The sequence below is a fragment of the Callionymus lyra genome, chromosome 8, assembly GCF_982586985.1.
Source record: "Callionymus lyra chromosome 8, fCalLyr1.hap1.1, whole genome shotgun sequence".
In the NCBI taxonomy this organism is placed as follows: Eukaryota; Metazoa; Chordata; class Actinopteri; order Syngnathiformes; family Callionymidae; genus Callionymus; species Callionymus lyra.
In genome coordinates this window covers 18,838,615-18,862,402 of record NC_141825.1, presented here as the reverse complement: position 1 = coordinate 18,862,402, position 23,788 = coordinate 18,838,615, and the positions used below count along the sequence as shown (strand labels likewise).

At 34.9% G+C, this 23,788-nt stretch overlaps 1 protein-coding gene across 4 annotated transcripts in view; it reads right to left on the bottom strand.

Annotated features, from left to right (window-relative positions):
- The window catches only part of megf11 (multiple EGF-like-domains 11), a 128,691-nt gene that overhangs the window by 6,895 nt on the left and 98,008 nt on the right, over nucleotides 1-23,788 (bottom strand). For 2 of the 4 annotated variants that reach the window (XM_087796635.1, XM_087796637.1), the window contains 9 exons: nucleotides 22,930-23,064; nucleotides 13,301-13,429; nucleotides 12,738-12,866; nucleotides 8,538-8,666; nucleotides 7,015-7,143; nucleotides 6,678-6,914; nucleotides 3,742-3,905; nucleotides 3,597-3,660; nucleotides 770-814 (listed from right to left, as the gene is read on the bottom strand). In XM_087796635.1, coding sequence (XP_087652761.1) covers nucleotides 770-814; nucleotides 3,597-3,660; nucleotides 3,742-3,905; nucleotides 6,678-6,914; nucleotides 7,015-7,143; nucleotides 8,538-8,666; nucleotides 12,738-12,866; nucleotides 13,301-13,429; nucleotides 22,930-23,064 — 1,161 coding nt within the window. The remainder of the gene's footprint in view (nucleotides 1-769; nucleotides 815-3,596; nucleotides 3,661-3,741; nucleotides 3,906-6,677; nucleotides 6,915-7,014; nucleotides 7,144-8,537; nucleotides 8,667-12,737; nucleotides 12,867-13,300; nucleotides 13,430-22,929; nucleotides 23,065-23,788) is intronic. The other 2 variants (XM_087796636.1, XM_087796638.1) reach the window with 1 other exon arrangement.

Below are 23,788 nucleotides of genomic sequence, written 5' to 3'. Positions count from 1 at the left end.
TTTTCAAGCTGAGAGTGACATCTAGTGGCCTTCAAAATGAAGACACTGTATCATGATACCTTTTTTCTAAAATGATGTAGCAATACTTGTCTTTCCTTGTAAAACTGTACTTAATTGGCAACTGCACAGATTTTCCTCATCAACATTTTTTTTCAGATTAATTCAACCAAACATTTTACTGATTTTTTAATAATATCTGTAACAAATAAATATTCAATATTGACCGAATCCCGTATTGATCTTTTTTTTTTCTGATGAACTTTTAGTCTTGTTTCAAAAGAAAAAAACTGAACCTCCTCCGGTCTCTGACAGGGTTACTAATCCTGATCCAAGTTGAGACGGGTGCGAGTGTGAAGACTCAACGCTCTCATCAGTCTGATAAAAGGGCCTCATTAGAGGCATCAGCGAAGCTCCTCCGGATCACCCCTTCAAACTCCCGGGGTCCCGGCGACGCCGCCGCGTGGGAGTCACGGTGTCGTCCCGGGCACCGAGCCACGGAGAGCAATTACCGCCGGAGCTAAACGTCACTTCACAATGGTCTCGTCTGAGAGTTCTCGCCATAAATCATGGCGGATATAAGGACGTGGGATCCAGAGGAGATAGGAAATATCCGTCTCTGAGGGGGGGTGTGGGGGGGGGCACCAGAACCGAGAAATTGATACATGAGCCGTTGAGCACGAGAGGATTTATTATCCGCACCGTGGAAGGATGGGTGGGGCCCCGCACACACACTCACTCTCTCACACTGTTGTTTCAATGAATTATTTACCTTTTCGGGAGGCTCTCTGAGCTGCCGTGTCTCCCTGTTGAACATCTGTCATAAACGTCAAAACATGAGAGTCAGTAGATGCATTCACATTATCTGCAGGCTGACAGGACAGCTCTAATGAAGTTACACGCCGCCGTGTCTCCCTTTTGTGCACAATGTGATTGTGAGGATTAATTGACTCTTTGATTTCCCGGCTCTTGGACTCTCGCGGGAGGCAGACTCACTACAGCAACCGCCATAATGGGTGATTTAAGTAAGAATGGATGAACCAGCAACACATCTGAATGGATCAAAAAATGACTTTTTTTTTCCCTTAAAAAGTCTCCTGCAGCGCTTTGAATCTTTCAATGATCCCACCTATGGCAACCTAATAAGACCAATTTGTCCTCTCAGGTTATCACACATAACCTGACATTTAAATTTGAAATGAGTCCAGTTTTGGCTCCCTAACACCGGCTTCCTGTTGCTTTAAGACAAACTAGATTCCGGCCCCCCTGACTGGAAAGACATGAGCTTTTGGCCCTGGAACAGTCTTTCTTTAAAATAATAAAATAAATAATTGAAGGTTATTTAAGCAGCTCTAATTTTAAAATATATATATACATATATATATATATATGTATATATATATATATATATATATATATATATACATTGATTTCTGGCGACTTCTCTATTCCGAAGTTAGTCTTGTTTGTGTTGTGTAGAAAAAAAGATTTTACTTTATTCTAATTAGGGACCATTTTGTTAGAAAGATATATATAGAAAGTCTTTGTTTTTTGTCTTTTTTAAAACAAATAAATTGAGAACATTTTTTATTTTCCAAAAAAAAAAAAAAGAAGCTTTTGTCTTATATTGAAGTTTTGGTTCATCTTTTGTACTACTATTGGACAGTCAGAATATACAAGGAGGAAGTGATGAAATATTCTCCAGAAGAAATGTTTTCCTTCTTTTTAATTCTTATATTATAAGTAATATGTTTATAGCTTTTGTGTTTGACTGTTCAAGAAAGTACTTTACTTAAAAGTAAAAACATCTTTGGGAGCGTACTGGAATTATTATACAAAAGATTTTCCTAATACACAATTATTTCTGATGATGTTTATATTCATTTTTACCTTTAGATAATTCTAAACTACAGTTTTTATTATTAAAGATACTGATATTCAAAATTGAAAGCAAAAATATTTGCATTTTTTTTACGTTATCAACATATCTAAATCTGTAATCGATCATTTTTTTTAAATGTATGTGTTCAATTATGTTGTCTTAAAAACCATTAAACCAAAATCTTTTATGTTTATTTTTGGCTTAAAAATGAGACAGAATTTGTCAACCAAGTTATTGTAGGTTACAGTTCTTCATATTCATCTTTTTTTCTAAATTAAACATTTTATTTGAACTTATTAATACTATATTAAAATAGTGTTTTTTCCTGCTGTTTCCATTTTTACATGTCATAATATGTCATTTGTTTTTTCAATTTAATTTTACACTTAAGTTCTTAATGTTCTTAATGTTATTAATTTCAAAGTAATATTTAAGCTTCCATGTTTAACTACATTGTCTTAATAACCAAAAATATTTTTAGGTTTATTTTTTGCTGAATTTTAAATATTTTCTTTATATTCATTTTTAACCTTTGCATCATTTACTTTTTTGGTTATATATAACATTATTAAAAAAAATGTATTAATAATATTATGATTTAAATTGAAAGGGGAATTTAATTAAAAAAAAAAAAAAATCTCTTTTTTATATGTCATTATCCGTAAGTACTTAAGTGCTTATTGAATTTCATGTTAAAGTACTGTCTTAATAACATTACAATATATATTTATAATTATTTTTTGCTAAATTATAAGACAGACTTTGATTACTTTTATATTATTCATGAAATTTTGATCATTTACTCAATTCTTTTTCTTAATTACACATTCTATTTATATTGATTATTAAAATAATAATTTCCAGTAAACGGTATGTCCTGTGCTCTTTTCATTTTTTACATTTCAAAATCTGTCATTAGTTTTTACTAACATATTACATTATTTTTAATTCTTATATCTATATTGATTATTAAAAAAAAGTGATAGTGTAGAGATTTTCTGCTGTTTTACATGATATAATTGGTCCGTGACTTGCTTTTAAATTAATTATTTTACACTTATATTCTCATTTTATTAATGTTTAATATTTAGGATTTATTGTTCAATAATAATGTCTTAACAACATTTCAACACATATTTTTACGTGTATTCTTTGCTGAATTATAAGACAGAGTTTGTCAAACATGTACGGCTCTAATAAAGTACTGTAGTTTTTATATTTCCAGATGAAAACAAAAACATAGTTTTCCACCAGCGCCAGACACTTTGTTATCTCAATGTGTGTCACTGTGAAGATAAAAGCTTTTTTTTCTAGAACGCAAATCTAACACAAATGAGACACCTAATCAATTCAGCAGCTATTTATCCTCCTTCCAATATTATGATTTCTCCTTCGTTCTATAAATCGGTGGATTTGACCCAGTGCAGGGTATCGTCCGGGGATTCACCGCCGCGAGACTTCTAATGAGCTCGCGGTGACCCCTCCTCACCTCGACGCCGCCACTTCCTTCCGCACATCTCCTCGAAACCAGGGCAAAGGTCGCGTCTAACAAGAAACCCCTGCTTCATCTTCATTCACGGCGGGGCGTCCGTGTTCCAGCCACGACTTAAAATGAAGACAAAACCGACGACACGTGTCTCCCGTCCTTGACGCGGACGCTCTAAGTGGGACGCCGGGACGGACGTGGAGTGTCATAACAAGAGAGGGGATCACTGACCCAGGTCGTTGAGGTTGCAGTAGGCCCTCCAGTCCGAGCCGCTCCTGCTTTTCAAGGTGCTTGACTGCGGAGGAAGACGGGAAGAGAGGTCAGGCTTGTTTATCCCGACACCAGTGGGGGGGGGGGGGGTCTGCAATTACAGTACTTTGAGGGTGAGAGTGCCGTCCAGGTTGCTGGAGATGGTGGACACCACGTTACACTGGGCCACCGTGTGGTAGCTGGGGTTGGAGAAGCACTGACCGCTGCTGCTGCTCTGACCTTGATTGACCTCCGCCGCGCTGGTCTTCATCGCCACCGTGCTGCCGCACTCTGAGGAACACACTTTTGAATGAGGACACACACACACACACACACATGTGGAACAACAACAAAAATATCTAGTGCTGCCGTCAATATATATTTAAAAAAAATGAGAGAAATGATCATCTGTGATTCATTGATCATCTGATTCATCTCTTTTTAATGGCCTTAATGTCATTTTAATTAAATTCTTTGGCGTGTCATTTTAAATGAATGATATATAAGAAAAAACGGTCTTTATAAAGTACATCTTTTCTTTGAGTGCTGCCTGCAACATTGAGTTTCTGCCAGCAGGGGCGTTTTGTTTCGTCTAAACTAAGCCTAATAAAATAAACAAATTAAACATCAGGTCAATATAAAAGTGCTGTAAAAAAACGGTTTTCCATCATATAATGGTAAATCATATCAAATGATTTACCATTATATGATGGAAAATATTTAAGTTACATTATGATGCCTTTTTTTTAATCAAAGAAAAAAGTTTACATTTTAAAAACGTTATTGAAATAATTTTAAGGGTGATTTAAGCATTTTTTCAATTGAAGAAAACCTTTTTTTTTTAATTAGCAGACCCTTACCAGTGCCAATCAGATCAGATTTTTTTTTACAATTACAGGGTATAATAGTACTGTGATCATCCTGTGGTGAGGTATACATTGTCCAACAATTGTTTTTCATAAAGGCAGCTTACAAACAATAAACATAACATTATAAATGAAAAGATTAATTGTGATATTTAGAAAGCACATATTAGGGAGGTAATAACTTAGCCACCCTTTAGAGAAATCTTGTTTCTGCCACTTGTACCACAACCTTGTTCGTTCAGTCACTGCCTATTCATGACCATAAGTGACGGTCGGACGTAGATTGACTGGTATAAAGAGATTTGCCTTTTGCTCTCACTTTACAACCATGGATGGGTGACGCTGCCGCAATTCACCTGTCAATCTCACGCTCCATTCTTCCCTCACTCGTGAACAAGACCCCCGATACACTTATACTCCTCCACTTGTTTAAAACTGAGAACCATGGACTTGGAATTGGAGGTACTGATTATCATCCCTGCGGTTTCACAATTGTTCGCAAATTTTTCCAGCAGGAGCTGAAGCTCACGGTCTGATGAGGCCAACAGGACCATGTCGTCCACAAAGACCAGTAACCCAATGGGAGTCCCTCAAGGCACTGGTAACGCCCATTTATTCTGTCCAATAAAGTAGAATCGATTACAGAGGGCAGCCCTGACGGAGTCCCACCCTCAATGGAAATAAGTTCAACTTGGTACCCCCAATGCAGACCAGACTCTGGCTCCCTTTACCGGGTTTCTGATACCCCATATTTCAGGAGGCCCCAAGACTTACCTGGGGACACGATCGCATGTGAACAAACCCCCAACTGAGCTCCAGTCGCTACATTAAAATGAACAAACATTTTTACTCTAGATTTACTCTAAAAAGGAACTGATTACTCTGAAGATATAGTTTCCTATAAGTTGAAGGACGAGAACAAGATTCCTCTGGTGAGTGATTTGGTGAAGCCTCACATTCAGAGCGGCTTTATTAAAATCCACAAACCACCAGGTTCATATATTGAATGACCCAGATTTGCCAGGTAATGTATTCGGGTTGTCAATAAAATGCAGATGAAAAAAATAAAGCAAATAAATAAAACCCTGAAAAGGTTTTTGTCGTACTCACTGCAATAATGCTGGAAAATACCAGATGAGCTGACATTTAAAAAAGCTGGAATCTGCTGAGCACTGAACCAACACAGTGCATGAAGATCGAAAATCATGCATTTAAGCAAATGTGGAGAAATAATTAAAAATAAAGAACATATATTCATTCATATTTCGCGACGTCTGGCAAAAAAGAAACTAAAACTTTTATCGTTTGTCATTTACTTTCATCACAGTGAATAAAACTAAAACATAATGTCCTAAAAACAAGTCATAAATACATTAGATTTACAAATAAAGATTCGCTTTTGAATATAAGCAAAAAAATGTATGTATATTGTATGTATTGTATGTATGTATGTATGTAATTGCTTAAATAGAAATTTAAAAGATACATAGAAACATGTATACACATTTATGAAAAGGATGATATCAATAATATTTGATAATATAATATATATAATAACATTTATGAAAAACAAATAACCCAGAAGTTACAAGAAGAAAGTAAATTAAGGCAGATTATGGGTCTAACAACTAGCTATTCAATTATTCTTATTAAATATGGTATAAATGTTATTAAAATTTGACCTATTCGAATTTTTAAGGGGGTCTTCTTGCCCCCTTACAATTTTCAAAAAGAAGTCAACATTATTGAAATACTTAATATGAAATGTATAATGTACACCAAAATTGGAAGTATATGAATGATTTAATGTGACATTTGTAACACATTTTATATTTTAAATTGTGTTTTATACCATATTTTTTAAGTTAATGTATTACTTTACTTTATTTATTTTTATTTTTATTTCTATTTTAATTTCTGATTGGAGGGAAAAGAAACAAAAATAATTTTTTTCTGAATTTCCCTGATCTGTCTAAAAACAAAAAAGTATATTACATGTGTGAAAATGTATACACTGTTGAATATGTCTCAATAATCATATTCAAAAAAAAAAAAATAAAAAAAAAAAATAATAAATTGTGTTTTATACAAAAGAAAATGTGAATGACTATGACCAAAGTATCGGTAATGACGACGGTTTACTGGAATTGTAATAAATGTGCTCATTAAATACATGTCAAATGAAGTCTCTTCTCACCCGAGAGGGAATAGTCGGCGTTGTTGATGTGCATGGCTTGTGTGTAGGACACACTGGGCTGGATCTCGTGTCCTTTATCCCTCTGCCTCTGTCGGTACCAGACGAACAGGCTGAGCATGGCCATGATGATGAGCAGAAGGAAGATGATGCCCATGACGGCTCCCGCCGACTGGCGCTCGGACCCCCGCGCCGGGCTAATTTTGGTGTAAGGGTTGAGCTCTTCCATCATCAGAGCTGCTACAGAGAAAAAACAGTCAGAGTTGGAAGGTGACACAGACCTTTTTTCTTTTTTTTTGTTTTAATGTGCAAAGAAAACTTTTCCCGGATCATGCATCACCTTGATCGCAGCGGATGCCTTTGTATCCCGAGCTGCAGTAGCAAGTTCCAGTCACATAGTCGCAGGTCGCGTTGTTCAGACACTCGCACAGCTGCTGGCAGCCGTAGCCGAACGTACCAGGAGGACACTCTGCATGAGACACGAGTGTTACTGAAGCCACTCTATTTGTTTTCACATCAGATAAAACATCTTCTATCACACCACAAACATAACCATGGAGGGATCTTTGAAGTTTAATATTTGTTTGTAAGTAAGTAAGTAAGTAATATTTATTTGTATAGCGCTTTTCCAGACCAGGGTCACAAAGCGCTTAAACAAACAAAACAATACTCAAAAAAGTATATACTTTAAAGATTAAGATAATACTGAGAACAACACAGGAGTTCCAGAAATTCAAGGAAAAGCCTGAACAAATAGAAACCGTCTTAAGATGTTTCTTAAAGGAGTCAGTAGATCATCAAACACAGAGGGAGAGGAAGATCGTTCCAAAGCTTAGGAGCAACAGCCTAAAAAGATTTCTCTCCTCTGGTCCTGAACCGTGTGCGTGGAACCATCAGTAGATTCTGATCCACAGACCTCAGAGCCCGAGCTGGGGTGTAAGGCTGGATCATAGATTCTGTTTAAATTGTTGAGACAACACAAGGGATACCGCAAACACATTTGTTTTTTTAAGTCACTTTGACCTTGAGATAAGGCAAGGGGGACAAGTTGGGGACAAAAAAACAATACATAGTTTAATGAGAAATTAAAAAGCAGATAGAAAAATATATTTCCATTATTTGAAATAAACAAATTTCTATTTTACTGTAAACGATTTCATTTTAAATTCATTTAAATATGAATCATAATATGTTAATATGACATAAAAGCAAATACAATTTGACTTTGTCAATTTAGTTTGAGAGACATGAATAAGAAGGTCGATTTTTGTCTTTATTATTCAATAAAAGAGTCATTTCACTTAATCTTTAATTTAAAAAAAATCTATTGAGTGAAGAAGGTTTTGTTTGTTTGACATTTTTTTTCTCTCTATATGTATATATATTTTTTAAATTAACGCTTCTTTGATTTTATATATTTTCTTTTCCCAAAGGAGACCTCCTGAGCGATCAATAAAGTTCTACCTTACCTTACTTTTAATTGAAGTACCCTTTAAAAAAATATTGAAATCAAGATATTTTTGGATGACACTTATTTCAAGTGAAATTAATTATTTGATTGAAAATGTTTTTCGATTAAAGCAACCGTTAAAATTATTGAAAATATTTCTTTTGATCTAAGCAATTGAAAAAAAGGATTTATCAAGACTTATTCAGCCTTTATTCAAGAAATTTTAAAAGAAAAAGAATGGAAGGAAATAACGAAAATAAGCACACAATAAAAAAGGATCAGGATGAGCTTTGATGTACCAGTTATTTTGCTTTGTATTAAAAAGACTGAAGAAACTGCTCATAAAAGTGTCTTCAAGCATGAAAAGAAAATCATCAAAAGGACATTTGGAATAGATTTGTGGTCCACTCAACTCTGCTCACAGCTGGTACCGATGAAGCCGGTCCGACAAGCACAAAGTCCAGTCGAGTGGTCACAGTCGGCGCCATTCTGACAGCGACACACTTCAGCGCAGTCCTTACCGTAGAAGCCTGAAGGACAACCTGGTGGAGACGTCGTTGGAATGTCGGATTGAGACAAAGAGATAACAAGACAATGTTGGGAGTCAGTCAAGGACGTGTTGCCCGAGGGACTGGAAATCAATACCAGTCCAAGTCTATTCTGCATCTACAATCAGGGACGACGGACAAATGAGGGGAAATAAAACATTTCCTGTCTCAGCAGAAAACTCAGGTGTGGATGCTGTTAGGACGCTTTAGGTTCCACCTGCTGGTTTCAAAAGATACCTCTAGGGATACAAACATTCCACAGCTCAGTAGAGTTTGGGGGAAACTTATTTTAAAAATAAATACTCTTCACCCTGAAGTCTTTGACATGAGACATATATTTTCCATTTGTTTGGAAAACGTTTAAAATAATACAAGACTGTCCCAATTCTACCCCTTCGTCTACCCTTTACTGTACGACACCATTGAGAGGTGTGTCCAAAAAAAGACAACGTGAAGTTCAGACACAATTTTAGTATACTTAGGTATATAAATCTCAAAGTAAAAATATGGCATTAAAGGAAATATTTTTTATACTTTATCAATTTATTTTGAGAGATAAGAATATTGAGGTAGATTTGTGTCTTTATTATGAAGAAAAAAGTTTCTTCAATCAATAGATAAAATAGCTGCTTGAATTAAAAAAACAACCCTTTTCATTTTCAACAATACTTGAAACCATAAAAAATTAACCCCTCATTTTTTTTCTTTAATTTTTTTTTACATAGGATCACCTTCCTTTTATGTACTTTCAAATCTTGGGTATTTATATACATATATAGTCAATTATCTATGTTCACTGTAGTACACCTTTTCTCCTCTCAAACACATAGGCTTGGGAGCCTAACATGGATTAGTTTATATGGCCCACAATAGATTTAAAAAACATATTGTTTTAGGCAAAATCAGTTCAATAGAAATCCGATCAAAATGACCTAAAAAATAATATGTTACAAAGTTTTCCAGACTTGCTATTGCAGATCAGCCAAAAATGATTCCTTTGAATTCTCAAGTTCGGATTATATCTTTTGTAAGCAAGTGGATTCATTGTTGAGTTTTCTACTTTGACAGCAAACAAAGATCCTTTATGTTGAAATGACTATTCAGCAGTAAAAGAGAGGCCAAGTCGCTTTAGACTTTCTGTTAAAGGTTATAGAAAGTTAAATGAAAGGAAATTTTGTTGAGCTCGTCTTTTGATGGTTTTTTTTGCGAGTTGAGAGTTGGACATTTTAGAAACATATTTTTGTACTTTTATCTAGTTTTAATTCAAATATATTTTCATTTATTTATTTCATATTCATATCATGAAATGCTTTTATTAAATAATAAAACCAGTTTTACTCTTGATTTTTTGGTTATCATAGGTTGTGTTTAAAGACAAATTTTACAGCCAATTACAGTTCAATTAAAAGGACGAATATAAAACTATTATAACTAAATGATATTTAAACAATAACATTTGAATTAAAAAAAATAAATATATATATATATTTTAAAACAAATCCAATTAACAAAAACCTATACACCATTTTTAACTACACTATAAGAGAATGGTAATACATGAATACAATATATATATATATATTTAATTCTGCTCATCTTTTGCAGGACCACCACTGGTTATTTTTTATTATCGACAAAATACTAGAAAAAATAAAAAATAAAATGAAAAGAGTTTTTGCTTGAAATAAAGAAATATTAACCTATTTCCATCCAAGTTTTTAATTATTGAGATGTGCATCTAAAAAGTACTGTTGACCAGAAGAGAAAAACTAATTCACAAACTCTGAAAAAAACAAACAAACTTTGAAACAAAATTGCAATTTCTGAAACAAAACTGAAAACTCTCAAGATAAAATGACAATTTCCAAAAACAAATTTACCATCTATTAAATTTGTAAAGTTGATTCATGATTTTGAAAATGTGTTTCAGAGTTTGTAGATAAGGAAATTGTAAATTAGTTTTATCGTTTGTAAATTTGTTTCAGAGTTTGTACATTTTTTTCAGAGTTTGAGAAATGTTTATGAGTTTGCAAATATGTTTCAGAGTTTGTAAATCAGTTTGAGAGTTTGAGAAATGTTTCAGAGTTTGCAAATATGTTTTCTGAGTTTGCAAATATGTTTCAGAGTTTGCAAATTTGTTTTAGAGTTTGTAAATCTGTTTGAGAGTTTGAGAAATGTTTCAGAGTTTGCAAATATGTTTCAGAGTTTGCAAATTTGTTTTAGAGTTTGCAAATATGTTTCAGAGTTTGCAAATATGTTTCAGAGTTTGCAAATTTGTTTTAGAGTTTGCAAATTTGTTTTAGAGTTTGCAAATATGTTTCAGAGTTTGCAAATATGTTTCAGAGTTTGCAAATATGTTTCAGAGTTTGCAAATATGTTTCAGAGTTTGCAAATTTGTTTTAGAGTTTGCAAATATGTTTCAGAGTTTGCAAATTTGTTTTAGAGTTTGCAAATATGTTTCAGAGTTTGCAAATTTGTTTTAGAGTTTGTACATTTTTTTCAGAGTTTGAGAAATGTTTATGAGTTTGCAAATATGTTTCAGAGTTTGCAAATTAGTTTTAGAGTTTGTAAATCTGTTTGAGAGTTTGAGAAATTTTTCAGAGTTTGCAAATATGTTTTAGAGTTTGTATATTTGTTTCAGAGTTTGCAAATGCGTTTCAGAGTTTGTAAATCTGTTTGAGAGTTTGAGAAATGTTTCAGAGTTTGCAAATATGTTTTAGAGTTTGTATATTTGTTTCAGAGTTTGCAAATATGTTTCAGAGTTTGCAAATATGTTTCAGAGTTTGCAAATATGTTTCAGAGTTTGCAAATATGTTTCAGAGTTTGCAAATATGTTTCAGAGTTTGCAAATATGTTTCAGAGTTTGCAAATATGTTTTAGAGTTTGCAAATATGTTTTAGAGTTTGTATATTTGTTTCAGAGTTTGCAAATATGTTTCAGAGTTTGCAAATATGTTTTAGAGTTTGTATATTTGTTTCAGAGTTTGCAAATATGTTTCAGAGTTTGCAAATATGTTTCAGAGTTTGCAAATGTGTTTCAGAGTTTGCAAATATGTTTCAGAGTTTGCAAATATGTTTCAGAGTTTGCAAATATGTTTCAGAGTTTGCAAATATGTTTCAGAGTTTGCAAATGTGTTTCAGAGTTTGCAAATGCGTTTCAGAGTTTGCAAATATGTTTCAGAGTTTGCAAATATGTTTCAGAGTTTGCAAATATGTTTCAGAGTTTGCAAATATGTTTCAGAGTTTGCAAATGTGTTTCAGAGTTTGCAAATGCGTTTCAGAGTTTGCAAATTTTGACAGAGTCTGCAATTTGTTTTAGAGTTTGAAGATTTTTTTTAGGAATTTTAAATTAGTTTCAAAGTTTGTACATTTATTTTGCACCTTTGAACCACCAGGAAATAAGAGTAACCAATTAATCAACAACTCACAAAAATTTCCAGTTTACTTTTATAAAAGCAAATAAAATGTGATATAATAACGGATAATATTATATGAGGAATATGATGTCATTTGACTTTTTTAACCCATGTATCATCACAGGGTCAAGGTGACCCGAAGGCCCGAAAACAAATTTGTTTGCGGTCATTCACCTCGACCCAGAGACAACACAAGGGATACCTTAAACCCATTTATTTCCTTGGCCTTTTGGTTCACCCTCAGATAACATAGGGGTTAAAAACAAATATTTGTAAAAGCGTTTTACTGAAGCTCGTTCAATATTTTTTGTTAAGTAAAAAAGAGTGTTGATCACACACAATGCTGAAGGATAATAATATAATTAAAAAAATGTATTCCAAATTAATTCTAAAATTAGGTTATCATTATACTTCTGTTTCTACTTCTACATGGCAATTAAAGGTCATATTCAATGTCTTAAGCCTGTTTTTAATCCATTTTTCCTTTGTTTAATTCAATTATCTTACAAAAGAAACCTTTTTTTCATTATGATTAATACAAAAACCTATGAACAAAAGAGCAATAATTCAACATAACAGCGACACATGTGCTGCATGTGTGTGCATCTGCCAGCAGGTGACACTGTGTGGTAACTGACAGAGACACTCACGCTGAGTACAGTAGAGTCCAGTCCAGCCGGGGCCACACCTGCACTCCCCATCGTAGGCACTGCACTGAGCCCCGTTGTGACAGTTACAGGAGTTGAGACAGTCCGGGCCCCAGTGTCCAGAGGGACAGGCTGCAGACACACCATCACACAGTGACCTCCAGTGCATAAAACAGATGCTTGTGTATTCCACGCACTCAGTGTCTGATCTTTGCTCTTTAATCACCTGCTTTTTCACTGGGATGTGATCAGATAAATGTCGCCGAGTATCAGCGTAACATCCGTCTGATCGTTATTTGTGGCCAGTTATGGCGATATATTACCCCGGCGTCAATTTCCTCCCGACACGACGGCTCAAAAGCTCTGCTAATGATTTTTGGTCGACGACGCAGTAAATCAAAGAGCGTGATGAATTACGACGACCATTTAGAGCAAAGAGATGTGGCTGAGGTCGAAGGGTGGTTCTGGGAAGGGTCGGATGGATGAATCATAGGGACGGAAGGGAAGACGAAATGAAGGGGGTAGATTAGCGGACGAAAGGGGAAAAAAAAGGAGGGAGGCCGAACCCTGGGAGCAGTCGTCTCCGATCCAGCCGGGGAAGCATTGGCAGGAGCCGTCGATGGGGTTACAGGTGCCGTTGTTGGTGCAGAGGCAGATCTCGGCGCAGGCGCGTCCGTAGCGGCCGCTGGAACACACTGCAACACCACAGATACCGGATCAGCCCCAGGATAATGGATGTCCCGGGAAAAATCATAGGCAAACGACTTCCGTTACTGCGATCGATGGTCGAGCGGAAAAAGTACAGATCAATGAAAACAAGACTTGGATCAGTCCAAGTCCTGTCAGGAACCATAAACCCTTTTCATTATCAAGACAATCTCCACTGCAATTAACTCAACCTCGGAAGTCGTCCGGACAACAGGCGTAAATATCGGAAACCAGACGTGCAGGTGGACAGAAATATGTGTCTATTTGAAAAGTTTTAGTAAAGTAACAGTTCACCCAAAAATCATTTATTTTCTACTCAACCTCATGTCACTAAGGGGGCTATTTTAAGACTAATTTTCCTTTTTAGAGTTATAGACAAAAATGTTTGTTTCTTTTTAATGTAGCCACTGGACCTCAGTTGTCTTCTTCCTAATCTTCGTCCAAAAAGACACTTAAAAAACATCCAAATACTTCCATACTGCTCGTCTGTAACGTCCCTCTTGTATTGAAGCCTGGACATGAGAAATCGTTCATCAAAAAAACCTTAAAGAAGTAAATATTTTGTTTTCAGCAGAAGCTAAAAGGCTAACATGCTACGCACACAGTACTCCAGATATCAGAATCAGAATCAGAAACCTTTATTTGTCCCGCGAGGGGAAATTCGGTTTAACAACAGCAAGAGCAATATACCAAAACAAAATAAAAATACCCAGAAATAAAATAATAAAAAGAAAAAGAAAATCTAAATAGAATAGAAAATAAATCTGCACTATATTATATATACACAATCATATTTACAAAAATAACAAGAAAGGTGCAGTTACTGTAAATAATTATCTTGGTGTGTTCTTGTTGTGGAGTCTGATGGCAGCAGGGAGGAAGGACCTGCGGTACCTCTCCCTCAAACACCTGGGATGGAGCATCCTATCACTGATGGAGCTCCTCAATGCCCTCAGTGTGTGCTGGAGAGGGTGAGATAAGTTCTTCCTCATGGAGTGTAGATGCGCACACGCTATTTACATGCAGTATGGAGGATTTTTCTAAGTGTCTTTATGGATGAAGATGAAGAAAACTGAGCTCCAGTCGCTACATTAAAATGCACAAACATTTGTGCCCATAACTCTTAAAAGGAACAGATTACTCTGAAAATAATCCATTAGTCGACATGTGGGTGAGTAGAAAATGATATGAAGTTTTAATGTCACTTTAATGTAAGTACCAGGCCAAACCAAATGTATATCTACCAAACTTTCTGTAACAGGAAGTAGGACTCTGATTATGAATTTTCATTTTTTGAATTTAACAGTTTTCACTTTAAACTTCCGAGGATTAGAAGTTAGACTTTTAGGTTTGTTGAGGTTTAAGCAACTCTTTCAAGTTTCTTCGTGGACGCCTCTTTTTGAAGGTGTTCTGAAGTAATATCGAAACGTCAGTATACTCAGGCTCTGATCCAGGACATGTTGGAAAGACTGTGTCCCGCTTAGCCCATGAATGCCTAGAAATTATCCACGAAAAAGTGGGAATAAACCCAATCTCGGATAAAGGCAAAAAGATGGTGGGACAGCCAATAGACGCCATAAGTAACTTGATGATGCCCATGAAATCCAAGTGGTCCAGATGAATCTTATGGATGGTCTAAAGTTAGTGTAAAATCAGAATAGCACTGGAGGTAAGAAACCAAAAATTAAATCCTGCCTTCTCAGGGTCTATAAGATCCAATGGTGGCGCTATCAGGCCAGAAATTGAGAGTTTGATGGTGTAGATGTCTCCTGAATTAAAAATTAAAAATTAAAAAAACTGTAAAAATGACTGGATAGGGTTTATATTTAGCACTTTCCATCTAAACTTTTAGATTTTGTATTTCATTATTTAGCTCTAACCAGAGTGTGAAGAGGACTTTCAGCAACTTAGTTAAAACATCTCAAACCCAAGCGTAAATGACCACAGGTCTTCTCATTACGTAGTTCCAGGCTGCGACTATGAATTTTTCAAACTACAGTCACTATCGAGATAAATTAAGAAGCAGAATTTGAGGCTTATATTTATTTTATGGTTTTGATATCCATTTAAATACAGTATATACTCCAGCCTTCCAACAGTCTTGAAACACCCATAGGTAAACTGATGATACTAAACTATACACAAGTTAGTGACTGTATATAAGTTTGTGTTTGGGCCCATTTCTTGCTAACTATTATAGGCTCCAGCCCCTTGCAACCTCTTCAATATGAGAATAACAGTGAACGGATAAAAATGTAGTGACGTTTTTTTTTATCGTTCTTTTTAAATTCATGGCTATTTATTTTGTTTCCCTTCTTTTCAGAAAATTGGGGATTTTTTTGTTACAAATTATGGCCAAAAAATGTGTTTTAGTTTCCTCGCTTAGGCGGAACTTGTCCACCACACTAATAACAATTATCGACCAAAAAAGAGTCTATGTTTTTTTTTTTTTTAAAGAAAGATGGAAAAAAGATCATTCACGCAAGTACTAATATATTACTTTACCAAAGGACTTTGAACCCAAAATAACTCATGGGTATGGGTTTCATAAAAAAATTGATACACAGAAATATATATATATCAATATATATATATATATAAAAACAATTCAATGTATATACTGTATATATATATTTTATTCATTATTTGTCCTTCATTTAAAAAAAATAAATATATAACATAGATCTTTTCTTGGTTTATTTATATTAAATAATAATAAAAAAAAAACAACAAAGAATTAACATGCAAATATTCAAAGCGTTTGTTCATTTTGGAGTTATAATTAGACTTTCGGCCTCTAGATGGTAGCAGTCCTCATCGTCCTCCTCCGACGATTCACTACAGCTTCTTATAAAAAAAGATGTTTGCGCATATTTGTCCTTTAATTTCTATTAATTCAAACAAAAGAGAGTGAAACAATCACAATATGTAACTCAAATTCAGGGTCCCCTAAAATTGTTACGGACATTATGCAAGTCCATCAGAATGTATCGAATGGAATGGTGTGGTGAGATGGGTGTGTAGCTACAGCACTACTCTTGGGTGACTAAAAAAAAAAGCCGAAACATGATCACAGAATCAAAAACCATCACGATGACAGTGCCTTTAACTGCAACTCCATTTTGATAAAAGTCTGTACAAGCAGATTTCTCGTGCGGACTTTTCTCGTCTTTAGCGAGTGGACATCAAGTGATCTATTTAGACAAAAGGAGGAGTCAATCACAGCCCCGAGTGGCAAAACTGCTCCATTTTCGCTCACCAGAGAGAGAGATGAGTGAAGCGCCACAGTATTAAAATAGACCGTGTACACAGTGGTCCGTGTGCATTTTTAATGAAATTAATATTTCACTACTCCCCTGCTGACTTTTAATAAGAAATGTAATTTTCAATGAAACCTCCATTGTGTTTACTCGTCGCTCCCCGGGACTAACTCCAGCAAGGTGTCTCTGACCGCCAGGACGGGGCTTCGCACATCAAAGAAGTCGGTATAAAAGGGAATAGTCCGACGTTAGAAAAGTATCAGATTGGGAAGCTGGCTAAGAAAGAGAGGACTCATTTTCATGATTTTAATGATTACATTTCAACAGGCTTCCCCCTCTTCTGGAGAGCTCTTTCATGCTCCTTCAAGCGGGCTGTCATTAGGGCCGCGAGACATGCTCCCCCACACCGCCGTTTCAGGGGATTCAAGCCTCAACACACCGGGAGAGCTTCATTAAGCCGGGACTTTTTCGGCGCTGGACACAGTTCCAGTAACGCCGCTGATGGAGTTCAACAAGAGGCGGAAAACGTGCATGTTGTCGACGCCTCCGTCTCTCGGGCCACGACGCGTGTTCATCATTAATTACGCTGCACTCAAATTAGGAAGGACTCCTTTTTTTCTTTTTTTTTCTTCTCTCCTTTTCCCTCTTTCTTCAAATAACCAATTAAACTTTCATTCCGAGACATTCCTCAGAATCATGAAAGGGAATGAGAAACATCCTTACGTCCTACAGCGGTGGGGCGCATCAATAACAACCATGAGCCGGGGTTTAGACAGGAAGTGGAACACCTGGAGTGCAGAGAAAATAACCTCCGCATCGATGAGAAGGAAAGAAAGGATTTTGGATCGGAGGACATCAGCGGAGCAGCTTTTGAATTCCTCTACAGCTACAAACTTCTTCGGTTTACCTCAGCGCTGTGTCAGGAGGCTATAATGAAAGACTCCGGACACCCTAATCAATCATGGATTTAAAAAAAGGAATATTATCAAAATGAATGAAACGATTTTTGTACATATAGTTTGGTATTCTTATTTCAATAATAATAATAGTAAAAAAGAAAAAATTCAATTTAAAACGGTATAATAGTGCCAACATTTTTTGTTAAATTTAAAAGGCTTAGAATAGAACAAACCTACATTTAGTTCATTTATGTTTTCATTTTTTTTAATAAGGATGTCTTATTCTATCTGTTAAAAAGTTAATCAGATCATTTACTTATATTTGCTTAAAGCCATAACAAGTACAACTTTTTAATTTACTAATTATTTAACAAAATTATTCTATAAAAACAAATTAAAACTTTCAATATAGAAACTATTGAATTCAACAAAACAAAAATGCTTTAAAAACCCAACAATATTTCAGTAAAACATCTTTAATTCTATATTGTAATGTCACTGATCTACTTCCATATAGAACTGCCAAACTGAGGAACATTTGATGCATTACTCATTATGCACCACATCTAGTTATTGTATTTTAACTTCATACAAGTAGCTGAATTAATTGAACTTTATTATGGTTATTACCATTATTATACGTCTATTATACTACTTTGAGTTGTGCGAGTTGTGTGAATGTTGCTCAATTTCTAGTGAAAGGAAGGACGATAAAAATAAAGTTAAAACATGTTGGTGTAAAAACAGTTACAGTGTTCGGTCGTTTATCGGGGGGCTCTTAGCACAACCATATTAAATAAAATCCACAAAGAATAAAATGAGAATGTTTTTCACGTCACATGCATTGAAATATGGCCTCGGAACTGCAGTTCACATACTGATGTCAATTCTTCTCAATCTAGACTTCATTTTTCCACCTGTAGGGACACTAGAAAAGTACATGCTGAGTCTATCACTGGTTAATAGTCTATACTTTAACAGCACTAAAGATATGACGCAGGCAGGAAGTAAGACTACAATTAGTGACTCAAAAACTGCTGCACATTGTAACTACATAATTCCTGAACTACTTTTTAGTTTGACCTTTGTTTGTTAAGTGTTCTTCTAACATTTTTAAAATAAGACAATAAATTGAACAATGGTACTTTGATGCGTCTTAAAGCTGTATACTTTATATTTAAAGCGATAAGTCAAAATTCACAACTTTTCTACTCAAAATCATATCGAAAAATAGTCATTTATTTTATGAAATTTTATTTCAAAGAAATCCGCTTCTTTTTAGAGTTAAAGGCAAAAATGAAAGTCAATTTTTAAAATCAGTGTCTAGCGCACAAGTAATTGTGGTCTTCATCTTTGTCCAAAAAGACAAACTTGAAAACATTTTTAAATATATATATATATATATATATATACACAGGAAACACTTGTGATATTTACATAAAATGTTTCCTGTCTGTGTAGCATGTTAGCCTTAATGTTTCTGCTACAAACAATCTTAAATACCGTATTTTCCGCAATATAAGGCGCACTTGAAAGCCTTTAAATTTCTCAAAAAACGAAAGTGCGCCTTATAATCCGGAGCGTCTTATATATGAGCATTTTCTGGTGGGTGACTTGTTTCCAAACACTTTCTTGACACTTCGCCGTCTGAGCCGGGGCACACACTACGTCATTGCGTCATCACGGGTGGGATTAATGACGCGGGGCGTCATAGCTCAGATGGTAGAGTGGTTGCCTGCAGTCCAAAAGGTTGCAGGTTCTATCCCAGACAAGTTTGTGTCATTGTGTCCCTGAGCAAGACACTTTACCCTGATGGCAGACTTGGCGCATCTGTGCAGCCTACTCCCATCAGTATGTGTGAATGGCTGTCAAAGCGCTTTGTGACCCTGGTCTAGAAAGGCGCTGTATAAATAGAGATTATTATGTCACATCATGGCAGACGTCTATGGAGTAAGATTACTGCCACCATTTTAAGGGAGCAGTTTAAAATAATCCCAATCCTTAGTCAACATGAAGGTTAGAAGAAAATGAGTGAATTTAAATAACTGTGATATATATTTATGTTTAACTTATTAATGAGACTTAGACTTAGACTTAGACTGCACTTTATTGATCCCTTTGAGATGACACTCTGAGGGAAATTTCTGTTTTCCAGTAGCACAGAAGGAATAGAGAAAAACCAAAAAGCACACAGAAGAGGACGATAGCATTACATATCAAAACAGTAACTGAATATAACGACAGTATAAACAAAATAAAAATATAAATAAAATAAAATAAACTAAACAAAGTGACTTTACGTTATTGTAAGTGAAAGTGTCAGAGTGTTGTTAATCCACTGTAGAGGTGGAAGTGTCAGACTAATCACATGAACTATCCCTTCATCCCCTCATTTGATAGAGTTGGTAATTTTTCAAGTTCCAGTGAAAGCAAAACCAAAAATCTACCACCTCTGTCTTTTGCAATCGCTAAATAAACGGTCGGACTGTTTTCGGAGTGTGAGAGGAAACACCGGAGCCCAAAGGAAACCCACATTAGCACCGTGAGCAAATATAAGCGCTCGACAAAGCACTCGACTTGAGCAAAGCTGGATTAACACATGAGAGCTCCCTAATGTGAAGCGATGGGACGGACTTGGATCGAGCTGCCAAAAGACAGAATTCTTCAAGAAAATGTATCCTGAACATCAGCAAACTGTCTCTCCTCCTCTGTCCGAGTCAATGACCCGGTTATCGTGGTCTTCCTGAAGATGAACCTTTCATTTTTACAGTCAGAAATAAGTCTTCTGTGATGCTGAAACCTTACCAAAAATGTCATCAATGACATCGCATCCCTTTTTTAAGTACATGTACTTAACATTTTGTATCGACTAGAGTATGTTGTTTAACACATTTTTAGTGCAAATGTAGTTTTCTCTTTTTGTGTAGCACCTAAATAAAACTTTATTTATAGTCTTGCCCAGAAATATTGGCAAAGTCTCTATTAAGCGAAAACAAATCAAACACGTCTCGCAAAAAGTGAATCCAAACGTTTTCGTATTCACGCGTAACCACCACTGAGTTTCTTTCAAGTTTCTACTGGGATTTTGACCAATCTTCTCTCCACAAACTGCTCCAGGTTGTTCAGATCTGAAGAGTGTCATGTCTCAAATGCTGTTCTATCATCTACAAAATCTGGAGTCACATTTCAGGGGCTGCATTTCTTCTAAACCATTTCTTTTTGTGTGACTGTCCTGCTGGAAGATGTGATGGAAATGTAACTTTCTGACTCCAGGCTTGTCATTTCTCCATAGAATTCCTTGAAAACCATCAGATATTATGAAGACATTCACACAGTCAAGACATTTTCGGCCAGAAGCAGTGAAACGACCCCAAAAACAACGTTGACACCATGTTTGACGGTAGAATCGTGTTTAAAAGAAAACACACCTTATTTGTTCTCAAGAAACATTGTCCCGATTTTAGTCCATGGGTGTCAAACTCAATCTTACAAGAGGCAAGAAAAAAAAGTTTTTTTATCCATCCTAGATTTGACCTAATTTATACTGTTATTGACAGTGTTTGTATAAATCTATAATTTCTGTTTCGTATCTTATGTTAAACATATTTCTAGGTCACAGAATTAAATTAAACCGAATAAAAAAATAATTAACTTTGAAAATATTCCATTTTTGTTATTTAATTATTTAAAACATACTAGCTCAACCTTTTAATGTTTTGTTAATAATGTTATATAATTCAAATTTTGGTGGCACTATTATTAAGTACATTTTTATATTCAATTTAAAAGGCTAAAGATTAGTTTAGATTAAATTTAGAGTTATTTTTGAATTATTAGAATAATAACAACAAACTCTATGTGCAAAAATGTTTTTAATTCATTTTGAAAATTTTCGAATTTTTTAAAACATACTAGCTTGACCTATTGATATAGAAATGATCGAATTGAACTTTTTTTTTAAACAATTAAATGCTAAAAGACGTAAACAAATTAATAAAAAAAACTATAATGAAAATTTCAATATTTGAACTGTTAAAATAAACTATATTCCAATGTCACAGATATACTTCAATACTGAAGTCACAGTCATGCAAACATAAACCATCTGACAATTTAGATGTAATTTTGGGTTATTATAATATAAGTTATTAAGGCGACAGTATATCTGGTGAAACTTTTGACTGCTATGTTTGTCACTGTTTTATCTTTGCCTTTTAAAGTATTTATTTTTAACCCTGTATTATTTTGTAGTTTAAGTGCCCCGTGACCCTGTATCCCTGGCCTATGAAAGGCGCTATAGAAATAATTATTTACTTACTTAACATTTTCAAATGTAATTTAAAAGGCTACAAATTACAGAAGTTATTTTTGAATTATTGTAGTTAGAGTCCAAAAAAAGAAAATGCATTCATTTTAAAAAATATTAAAATGTTGTAATTACTTAAAATAAACTAGCACAACCTTTTAATATAAAAACGTAACAATCTTAACAGAAAGAAACATCAAGATTTCTGCGTTTGAATTGTTAAATTCTACCATTCAATAACAACGTTGATATATTTCCATACAAGATATATTGATTGATATAAGAACCTTTTTATTTATTGAATTTAAAAGGCTACAGATTAAAATATATTGAATTTAGAAGTTATTTTTGAATTATGGGAATTACAATATGTAAAAAACAAATTGAAAACATTCTTATTTTGTAATTTAAATATATTTTTTTACCTTTTATTATAGAAAATATGTAACTCAATTATTTAAAAAATACAACTGATACTGAAGGATATATTTGCAGTATTGTCCTGACGAAATCCTAACTGCTTTCATTGTTTTTGAAACCAAAATACATCTAAACATTAGCTTTACGAGCTGCTGGAGTCAACTGTATCCTCTCATCCTCAGTCATCGCCCGGGAACTCGTGTAATTGTTCAAAGGAGGTAACAACTGATGCCATCTAGCGGCCAGAAGTTTAATTGCAACACTAAAATGAATTCTATAAATTCATGTTAATTATAAAAATTAAATAAAAATTAAATTGTATTATTTTACTTTATTGAACCATAAAAGAACTAGGCTAAAAAATAAAAATATGATTTGAAGTATGAAACGAAGACACAGTACAGTATAAATATGAAATGCTTCAAAACCTAATTATTTTAATAGGAAAAATTAAAAAAGGGTATTCTAATGACTGATATACTCCCATACTTCCCCAGAAGTTCAGTATATCCCAATCATGTTTTGACACTCTTGCAGAGGTCCCTCCAATATTCATGGCACACTGGTATGCAACTGTCAGACGGACACGCAGGGATACTCGCCTTGGTTGCACAGCGAGCCGGTGTAGCCTGACAGACACTCGCAGTGGCCGGTGATGTGGTGACAAGGCCCGGTGCTGTGCACACACTGTGGGCACGACTGGCTGCAGCGGTGCCCGTAGAACCCCTGAGAGCAGACTGGAGCATGTCGCGAAGAAGAAGAGAGAGAAACCCCCCCGTTAACAAGAGGGATATTAATGAAAGGGAGGCTTGACACGAGTGATCAAGGGAGGGGAAGGAAAAAGGGAAGGATGAATTAAAGCAACAAAGCCGGGGAGACATGGCGGAGGGAGAGAGGAAACATGGAAAGACACACTTTAATGCGACTCCGGCATGAGAGGAGGCGAGAGCTGCTTTTAATGTTCAGCCTTCACAGCGGTCTCGTTGTCTATAACTGTCAGGAAAATGCACCTGTGAGTTAATAATGAAGATTTCATTGAAGGGAGCGAGAGCATTCAGAGGGTTATATAAATGAAACATTCGCTACAGGAAGTACCTGATCTACTGCTCATCAGCAATTACATCCTCAAGGTTGTACTAAAATGTATTCAGGATTCGACATCGGAAAAATCATTTGTGTTTTTTTTTTTTTTTTTTTACATTTTATGGCCATTCAGAGGGTTATAGGCTCCATATATCTCCAGAATCTCTGACCTTTAAGTCGTTAATGTGACCTCAGATCAGTTGAGGAAAACTTTTTTTTACTGTTCCTTTGTGGTCAAGCGAGGACATCAAACTTTTTCTTTGTAACTATGGGACATTAAAAAACTGTGTTTGTATAATAATTGTATGAAAAAATGTTAAAAATCAAATATTAATTTGTTATGTTTAATAATTTATTTAATATTTCTGAATTATATCT